The sequence below is a fragment of the Phalangium opilio genome, unplaced genomic scaffold (genome assembly GCF_054372755.1).
Source record: "Phalangium opilio isolate 3A_F unplaced genomic scaffold, DU_Popi_V2 ptg000113l_1, whole genome shotgun sequence".
Lineage (NCBI taxonomy): Eukaryota > Metazoa > Arthropoda > Arachnida > Opiliones > Phalangiidae > Phalangium > Phalangium opilio.
In genome coordinates, this window is record NW_028324209.1 from 46,186 (window position 1) to 56,402 (window position 10,217).

Sequence of the window (10,217 nt, forward strand, 5' to 3'; positions counted from 1 at the left end):
GGTGGAGTACAATCTTTGTTGTGGAGTTCCGCAAGGTTCTTCTTTAGGGCCATTGCTTTTCAATATCTATATTTACGACCTTCAGTTCAAAATAAAACATTCTCAATTACTGCAATTTGCAGACGATAACAAATTATTCAGGAGTATTAATTCTGACCTTGATCACTTGCTTTTGCAAGAGGACATAAACACAGTCTCCACTTGGTGTCTTAATAATAATATTCCGATTAACCCCACAAAATCGATACATGTAAGCTATACTAGGCGTGTTAGTCGAAAGTTGATGACCTCATACATTATTGATTCAAACCCCATACACACAAAAAATGAGACCAAAGATTTGCATTTTTCCAGTCATGTTACTAGGACTGTTAGCCTTTGCCGTCGTTCCTTGGCGATTTCCCTTAAAATTAGTAGACAGTTAAAATCGCTTCGTCATTTTCGCATATTGTATCTAAGTTTGGTTCGATCTAGATTGCTGTTTGGTTGGGTTGCATGGGGTGGCTGCAGCCAATACCTCTTGAACAAAATAGAAGGAGTACAGCGAAAATTTATAGAATTTAGCCATACACACTTTTTACCCAAGGCTCAATATAATTATGAACTGTTGTTAACTATCCTTGATCTCCTTAAAATTAACGACTGTATAAAACTAAATCATATAACTTTTATTCACAAATTAGTTCACAATTTCATCCCACTTTCTACTCTAGTAAATGGTCTTAATTTTTCGGTCCCCATACATTTTCGTAAACAGTGCACTTTTTACAATCATAAATTGTCAATTGATCCTGTAATTAGAATGCAATCAACTTGCAATTCGTTTGCTAATATTTTTGATCTCTTTTCAGATAGTTTAATTAATGTACAAAAACTTACCCGACATTATATTATAGATGATTACTAGTTGTTTAAGCTACGAACACAAAAAAAATTACTAAATTTTGTACTTAACAGTGCTACTTTAATCAGTTTTTCCTTACATCTATGTCATTACGTGACTCTTCTATATTTTGTATTAAATATTAATTCGTATAATTCTATTTAATTTTGTATATTCTATTTAATTTGGTATATTCTATTTAATTTTGTATCATTTTTATTCATTTGTACATTTTGTTATTAACTATGTATGTGTATATTCTCGTTAACTCACATGAGTTATTTTTATGCACATTAAACTTCCATTCCATTCCATTCCATTAATATTACATTATTGTTCTCATATTATTGCGCTCCCATAGTGTCTTTCCGTAACATGCCTATGTATTCGATTTACGATGTTCACACATACGTCACACTGTTGACTTTGTGAACAACACATTCAAATAAATAAATGTAGTGTCAGCTTAAACTCTCTAATGTCACTGTATATTCGCCACTAGCATAAGGAGATCATCTCTCTAAGGGCCCAAGCGCATCTATTAGCAAAAACATCTAGTTCTGCTAGATGTGACGTAGATTTTGTATAGGGGCTCCTTCCGAATTTTTCGTGAAATTCGCGGGAGAGAAAAATAATTTTCAAAATCAGCCACGACCGATATCCTAAGCCGGTCGTGGTCTAGACGCGAGCTTTGAGATAACGCTCCCAAGCGGTTGGGAATCAAACTAAAACACACGGGTAGGCGAGAGAGGAAGGACTGGGGGGAAAAAATAAGTAAGAGAATTTCCAGAACCCCCCAGCTCTCTCAGACACAAGAGGTAAATTCGCGCTTAGTAAAAATCACGAAGAGCTGTCGTGAGAAATCTTTGAAGGAGGGAAAAATGTTCAATGCCGGATTACTCTGCAGCGAATGCGCTCGGCCTCTGTTTAGGCTATACAATTATTATACCACTTGAGATGAGACGGATGGCTGACCAAATCGGACATACATACATCTCAACCGTAACATAGAATCTTGGGCCCTTAGAGAGATGATCTCCTTATGCCACTAGCATTAGCGAGGAAGAATCGGATCCTCCATCCGATTTAAATGCTTTCGTTTCTTTGGCGCATTTTTAAAATCTGAATCCCAAGCTCGATTAGCCTAGGTTTTCAAGTGACAATGTCGCAAACTATAAAGTTTGCCCCTTTAAAGGGAGGGTGAAGTAGAAAATCAAGTGATCATTTTTTAACATTGATTCTTCTACTAATTATAAGACCAGCCTGCCTAGTGAAACATCCAGGAGATACCAGCTCCGGATGATTTTAAAATTCAAATTAGGTTCAGGTTTTAAGGATAATTTTAAAATAAGCCCCTCCGACCAATCGCGTAACGCCCTGCCTTCTTGTTAACAAAATTCTCGTGGCACGTAGGAACCATATTTTTATTGCAAACAGAACATATCACCTCACATATATGAGCGATAAATTATCACATACTGTTACTCTCACAACTATTTATTTTTGTTTTTTTTAGGAGCTGTTTCAACACCTTTAGGGCTGGTTAAATTTAGGAGCATATGGTGTTTTTTGTTTTCAATTTTGAGTAGCTGCCTATTAAAACGCCGATAGTCTTGTCGTATGCATTAGAATTTTCCAATTATAGGAGAATATAGGAATTATCATAAAATTATAGGAGAAAATAGGAAGGACTTAAAAATATAGGAAAAAATAGGAAATATAGGAAGAGTGGTCAGCCTGTCAAGCATATATTCCACGTGACGAAAAAGGGGGGACCTGCAATTGCTTATTGGTCGTGCAAGTCGCAAGGATGCGAAGCAACCGCCAAAGCCACGAACAACGTACCCGAGTTCAGGGTGTACGGGGGAAAGTGTCCTGGCGCAGTCGAAAGTAAAGAAGGTGTAATTGTTTGCGGGGAACCAGCTCCCATTATGGCGCCAGAGGGCTTTGCAATCCCAGGAATTGAGGTTTACTTGGGAGTTGACGGAGGGGGTGTGGGGGTCAAGTCAACTCCGGCGGACACGGGGCAGTCGGCACCTATAGGGTAGGATCGCCGACATGTGTCTTATTCCCTCAAACCATGCCGCCCAGTAGCTTGGCTTACAGGAGTGCGCCACACTCCCGGCAAGTTTGTAGTCTCGTACTAATCAATTTAAGTTTACTTTTCGGTTATTACTTTCGGGTAGAAAGGGGGGGAGTTGAAGCTAGCGGCTTTGGCAAGGCATTTTGGCTCTTCTCGCTTTTCTTTTTTTACCTCTCCGAGTGACGTATGTCACGTGAGAGGTATTACACCGGCCGTGTCTGTCTGTGTGTGTGTGTGTGTGTGTGTGTGTGTGTGTGTGTCTGTGTGTCTGTGTGTCTGTCTGTCAGACCCCACGTGACCGCGTTCGCAGTTTACAAATCGGAGCAAACAAATACCCGATTTCCGGAACGCGTTCGCGGTTCACGGAAATTTGGCCATTCATCTACCAACAGCAGTCTTTACTAACTGGCTTCTAAGGACCACAATCTGCTAGTCTTTGTCCGTCCCACATGGACACTAGTCTGTACTTGCTTGCTTCCAAGCACCACCAACTTCTGTTCTTCGTCAATTCCACCTTGACACCAGCTTCTAAGCACCAGCATCTTCTGTTCTTCGTCAATTTCACCTTGACTCCAGCTTCTATGCACCACCATCTTCTGTTTTTCGTCAATTCCACATTGACACCAGCTTCTATGCATCACCATCTTCAGGTCTTTTGTCCATTCCACATGGACGCCGGTCAGTACATTCTGGCTTCTTTTCCACCGTCATCGTTTGGTTCCAAGATATACGCGGCGAGCGGCTAGGGTTACGAGAAACGTCTAGCCTCCCAATGGCAGGGCTTCCACCATCGGTTCACGCGAATGCGTTTTTATCTATTATTTGGTTTTAAGATATACGCGGCGATCAGCTAGGGTTACGAGAAACGTCTAGCCTCCCAATGGCAGGGCTTCCACCAAAGGTTCACGCGAATGCGTTTTTATCTATTATTATAATGGAAACGGATCGTATATATACCCCAAAATTTGAAGAAAGCGGGCAAGAAGGGTACCCTTCACTTTAAACGTCAATATTAGCAAAATTTCGAAAGATATTATGAACAACTTTATTTTAAACGATTTAACTATTTTTAAAGTTATTTACTGGCGATTAAAATAATTAAAAATACTTATATTCATTTAAATATTAAAGATAAACCCAAGTACCGAAGTCGTTAAATCATTGCCTCCTATATCTATCAAGGCCCGTGCATTGCGTTATATTTCGTACATTGTCTCTTATATCTATCTAGGCCCGTGCATTGCGATATATTTTTGAGAACACAACCAAAATGGGAAGCTCCTCTCAGAACCATAATAATTTGTTTTCTCTGTTATATGAAATGAAAATATGGATAATATTTTCGGCAATTCGATTTGAATGGCTCTTTCTGATGTATCATTCTCTCAGCACTGTTCATAATGGACAGGAACGTAGAGATTCGAGACACTTGGAATTACGATAGTGTTTCAAATCCTCTGTAATGAGGGCTTAACGACTTGGAGTGACTGGAAAGATAGATACACATCCTATTTTTTAGTTGTACCATGCGTACCACAATGTTGTCAGGCGTTTATTGAAGGATGCTTGGGTACTTGGTACAGACTGTTACGTCTACCAAGTTTCCTAGCATCCAAGAATAAATAGGATTCATAGAAGCCAGTGTTATGGGCATGTCATGGGTCAAGTCGTTAAATATATCGACGCAGTTAAATAGCTGATGGCATTATTTTATCCACTTTCTCATTGCGTTTCGAGTGGAAGTTCAACTTTGGCACGGACGACAGATGGCGCTCTTGACCTTCTACCCCCAAAAATCGCTGTTGTCTGCTCGTTTTCCCCTGCCGCGTTTTTTCGTTATAAACTTATGATTTAACGAACTGTTAAGATAAAATTTCATATTTCCTAAGACAGATAAGCTTCTACTCCTTTCATCTTACTCCCAGTTAGATTTAACCTTGTTAAAACATAATCAGATGAATTTGAGTTATAATGTCGTAAAATCCTGTGCGTACAGTTACCCAGGAGTGATAGAGACATTTTTACCGATGTCTAGAGATGTTAAGCTTAAGCGAAATTGTTATACGTTTGAATAAAAATACCGCTTCCAGTAGTGGGTTTATAGTACTCCTTGTTTGTGTAAGATTAGTGTAGCTGTAGAGCGTTGTTGCTGTTTAGTTTATACGCCCCCTACGCCTATTTGTGAAAGACCTTTTTTACGCACTTTTATCATTCTTTATTTGAAAAAAGTGTTGGCAAAGTATATTTTTTAAATATGACGGAATTGCTGTTGGTATGATAGCGCCCTATTCGCGAAAAAAACCCTTTTTTAAACAGTTGATTCATTCTTTGATAGAATTTCGAAGGAAGAAGTTAAGTGTTAAATTTGCTCGATTAATTTTGTTCGGCAAATAATATAATTAAGCCTTACGTATTACTGAAGGAGATTGATTTTGCCAACCTGTGTGAGTATTTAAGGAGATTGATTTTGCCAACCTTTGTGACTATTTAAGGAGATTGATTTTGCCAACCTTTGTGAGTATTTAACTGATTAATAAGTAAATGGAGGAAGATAATAATTTAAGTAAAGAGGAAATCAGGAAACGTAAAGCAAGGGAAAGAATGAGGGCAAAAAGGTCAGATCCTGAATTTAGGAAACGAGAAAATGAAAGGAGAAGAGAGTTAGCAGCTGAAAAAAAGGCTGTTTCGGGAACAGGTTCTAGCACACCCAATGTTGGTCCTACCGCGAGGCCAGTTGGCCATGATTCTGCGAAAGATGATGCATTAAATAAAAGTTCTATTGAAAGTACTGTAAGCGTAGGCATATCTATTAATGAGGAACCCAATAATGTACAAAATGATAATGCTAATATTAGTGAAATCATCGAAAGCGATGAACAAGTACGAGCCTAGCTTATGTGTGATTGGGTTGTGGCTTCCATGTTTTGGGGACATTTGCTTTTTGTGTGGCGAGGTATGATTCAGCTTTGATATGGACAAATGTTACAAATCATACTGGTAGACTAAGAATTCGGTTGAGGTATAGCGAGAGAGTATAGTTTCCACAGCAATTGAGAGATATTGAAAAGGCTTGAACAATTGACTATTTTAAAATTGAATTCCTGCACTTGCAAAGAATTAAAAAAAGCGATAGATGCATATATTAAGGTTGTTTAAGGGGTAGTGAAAGTCATCTCCACTCGGAGAGGTAATATTTTGGCTTTCCCAACTTGTATTTATTTGTTATATTTTCCTCCTAATATCCGGTTCACCGTATTTCAACCAGAGAGAATTTAGAAGGGGAGTGGAAGGCCCCCCCCCTTTGACTCTATTAAACGTGATGACGCCCAAACAAGATGTCGCGTTGAGCTTTTTGGGGTAGGCGTGTTTCCGGTCACGTGTTCTAAAATCTATCTACCGGAAATCGACCTTCCTAGATAACGTTTAGCAGACGACGTTGCGCTACATTCCAAACCACCCCTTCCACTCCCCTTCTAAATTCTCTCTGTTTCAACCAATAAGAGGGCAGAGAAAGATGCGCGCGCGCGCACACCGGAAGCTTAGAGGTAAACTTTCAAAGCGAGAACACTCCAGCCAAGCCTTCTACTCCCCCTCTTTCTACCCCTCTTTGCTAAAACCCGTCATGGAGCGCCCTGAAGAGAATTCATAAAAAATAGGTTTCTGTCTAACCAAGAAGTTATATCAGTATCTCAGAGAGAAGGTATAAGATGCCTTTGTATTCGCAGGGCGCCATAGTCCCAGTCCCCCTTTCAAAATACAAGGGGGGGGGGCGTAAAAGGAGGCGCCGGGATATTTCGCAGCCTCTCCTCAGTCGGAAAATATGACTGTAATTTTCGTCACTCGCGTCGTCGCGCTGACGTGAGTTTTCAAGAACCAATGAGATGCTGGTTGTAATTTAGAGACGGGGATTAACTCCGGACAGGCTACGTTTGGACTGGAGATAAAGCTGGAAATCTGGCGAATTTATACCTTCTCTCTGAGATACTAGATATAACTTCTTGGTCTAACTATGTTGAAAAAATGAACTAGTCGAAAAAGAGCTAAAAAATAATTGTCCGCAATTTCTTATTTTTTAGTTTTTTAAATATTAATTTTAGTCGCTTTAAAAAGACGATACGAGTTTACCTTTGAGGGGCTAGATTTAAAGTGGGACCAATTGCTTATTGGACGTGCGAGGCGGAAGGACGCGAAGCAACCGCCGAAACAACGAGTAAAGAAGGTATAATTCTTTGCGGGGAACCAGCTCCCAATATGGCGCCAGAGAGCATCGCAACCCCACCTCCGTCCACCTCCGCCACCGAAGCTGCGCCAGAGGTGGACGGAAACATTCACCCGCAATCAGCCACGAGTAAGTTGATAAGCGCTTTACCAAGCGTGTCTCGGTACTTTGTTAAATTTGGGTGTAACGACCTTTCCCTTTTTAATTTAATATGCTAATAGAGTAATCTCGGTTGAGAGGGGGAGTGAACTGTGTATCCCCTACGTTAGGGGCAACTTTGTACTAGAGAATACTATTTGCCCCCGGAAGGGAAGGGGAGGGGGGATATCACTAAGGTAAGAGATAGAGGGTTATGACGTTGCCGTATATGGGAAAGAAATTACTCTATACTGAGCGCGCTTGTTAGGGGGGATGACACGGAGCATGGAGAGTAGTATCGGCGCTACGTACAGCAACGTCACTCCCTTCTATCTCCAATCTACGTGTCATCCCCCCTAACAAGCGCGCTCAGTATTCCCTCTTACAAAAGCGCGCCTAAAGGGAGGGATAAACTGGTTTTTCCCCTCTCTACCGAGATTACGCTATGGAGTGACGTTGCAATACGTAGCGCTGACATTACTCTATAGAGAGCTATCAGTGGGGTGGAGCTATGATTTGTGAGATAATTTAGACGACCATATTGGCGCGTTGAATGCGAGAAGAAAGCTGAAAACCACCAATATGGCTGCCAGAACTGAGGTAAAGGTTTAACGTAGTATTCAGTTCACCCAAATGAAAGATCTCTATTTAAAGGGACTGTAAAGAGGTCGGCGGACCGTTGAATTTTTATTTAAAAAAAAACTCACCCGACCCATCCTCCCCTCTCTTGTGATTGGTTGAGTGCCGCCCTGCTTCGGCGTTTCCCCAGTTCTGACCCGCGAGAGTCCGAGACCCCTGCTGCGTTTGCTAGAAGGAAAGACTTTCGTTTTGCTCACCCCCCCCCCGGGATTGTGACGTCAATAACGACGTTTTCAAAAAAAATTCCAACGGTCCGCCGACTTCTTTAGAGACCCTTTAATGCTCTGAATTCCCTTTCAAAATTCTAACACCAATGAAACGAGGCATTCATTGTTACAAGGCTTTCATTTTAGATATGGAATATCAGCTCGCTAAAACCCGTCACGTGGTTGATGATCCTCAACCATATATTCCACGTGACGAAAAAGGTGGGACCTGCAATTGCTTATTGGACGTGCAAGGCGGATTTATGCAAAGCAACCGCCAAAACAACGAACGCCGTACCCGAGTTGGCCAGTGGCGCCGCCAGGGGGTAGGCTGGGGAGGCTCCAGCCTACCCCCCCCGTAAATTTCAGATGGGCCCCGAAATGAGGTAACCATAACACTAAAATACCATTTATACCTACCTATTTATTTTGACCTACAAGGCAATTAACGTTAGACAAAGCTTCACGAGTACGATGACCCTTTTAGCGAAAAATCCGTTATTCCTTGACCCACCGCCTCTTTCATTCCCCTCCGTCCCGTGTAAGGGGGTCCGCGACCGGGACATTGACGCGCGCCCAGATTACCGATCTGTTCTCCATTCCTACTTCTAAAATTAAATCTATCCCTGATATAATAATATTTATTAATTGTCTATTGTCTGATAATAGAGTAGTGTCGGTAGAGGGGGGGGGAGTAGACTGTTTATCCCTCCCTCTAGGCGCGCTTTTGTAAGAGGGGATACTGTACGCGCCTGGTAGGGGGGATGACACTAAGAGATAGAATAATGTCAGTTCTACTGTATGCAAACGTCATACCCTTCTATCTCTTAGCTAAGTGTCATCCCCCCTACCAGGCGCGTACAGTATCCCCTCTTACAAAGGCGCGCCTAGAGGGAGGGATATACAGTCTACTCCCCCCCCCCTCTACCGACGCTGCTCTATGGTATGACGTTTGCATAGTAGAACTGACATTACTCTATACTGAACTTTAATACATTATGATAGTTGTAAATTTAATATTATCGACGCTACCAGAGAGAATTTAGAAGGGGAGTGGAAGGGGTGGTTTGGAATGTAGCGCAACGTCGTCTGCTAAACGTTATCTAGGCAGGTCGATTTCCGGTATGATGCGTTTGTAATAGAGAGATTTTAGAACACGTGACCGGAAACTCGCCTACTCCAAAAAGCTCAACGCGACATCTTGTTTGGGCGTCATCACGTTTAATAGAGTCAAAGGGGGGGGGCCTTCCACTCCCCTTCTAAATTCTCTCTGACGCTACGCTGTGGAACTAAATTTTTCTCTTGAAATTTTATAAGGGGCCTCGAAATTTTCCTTAGCGGCGCCACTGCAGTGAGTTCAGGGTGTACGGGGGGAAAGTGTCCTGGCGCGGGGGAAAGTAAAGAAGGGGAACCCGCTGTCATTATGGCGCCAGAGGGCTTTGCAATCCCAGCGGGGCCGAAGCTGCCCGCAACCAGCCACGAGTAAGCGGCAGGGATGACTGCCGAATTTCAACTCGCTGTAAAGCAATACTCAATAAAGACTTGTTGTTCTTAATTTAAGACTCCAATATTTTTAAATACCCATAACTATAAAAACTAACCTACTAAGCCTACACCCTAGCAAATAAGACGTGTTCAAACCATGATTACGTGAAAGAAACTTGACAGAGATCTGAAATTCAAAAAACCCGCCTAGCCAGTCACAAGTATTTACGGAGTAGCAAGAATGTAGACAGTTTGAGCGAGAATGGGACACTGCATCACCGGAATGGCCTTCTTTGTGTCGTTACTGTCGTCTTGACGTCGTAATCAATCAAAAATACGCAATATTTATTGGTAAAAATGTCCAGTGACCCCCCTTTAGTTCTTAAAAGCATTAAAATATTATTATACAATGCTTAATGCTCTGTGCTTATTTCCGGTCCTACCTGCGGCCGGCATCAGCTGAGCTGAGTCTGGCAGCCTGTGCTTAGCTCCTGTGTGACATTTCGTGTTTGCACCTTTATTTAGTTTAATTAAACCAAGTTCTTTCGTTAATTGCAATTAAAA

The 10,217-nt window shown here is 41.6% G+C and overlaps 1 protein-coding gene across 9 annotated transcripts; it reads left to right on the forward strand.

The window, feature by feature from the left end:
* Positions 1-4,517: 4,517 nt before the first annotated feature.
* On the forward strand, positions 4,518-9,723 carry LOC149623076 (uncharacterized). Of its 9 annotated transcripts, none has more exons than XR_016374687.1 (3): positions 4,518-7,923; positions 8,303-8,554; positions 9,486-9,723. XR_016374687.1 is itself a non-coding variant. In XM_089852368.1 (3 exons), the coding sequence occupies exons 1-2, from the start codon at positions 7,218-7,220 to the stop codon at positions 8,528-8,530; spliced, it is 312 nt and encodes a 103-aa protein (XP_089708494.1). In that variant the 5' UTR covers positions 4,586-7,217; the 3' UTR covers positions 8,531-8,554; positions 9,507-9,723. The 9 variants fall into 9 exon arrangements, 2 of the variants coding, with proteins under 2 accessions (XP_089708494.1, XP_089708493.1); XR_016374686.1 differs by having other exon boundaries at positions 8,316-8,554; XR_016374690.1 differs by having other exon boundaries at positions 8,316-8,554; positions 9,507-9,723.
* The last annotated feature ends 494 nt before the right edge of the window (positions 9,724-10,217 follow it).

Bases quoted from the DNA above. Each gene is read 5' to 3' on its own strand.
- LOC149623076 (XM_089852368.1), top strand. From the start codon at position 7,218: ATGGCGCCAGAGAGCATCGCAACCCCACCTCCGTCCACCTCCGCCACC. The intron at 7,315-8,315 runs GTAAGTTGATAA...CTTTCATTTTAG, and splicing joins TCACCCGCAATCAGCCACGA to ATATGGAATATCAGCTCGCT.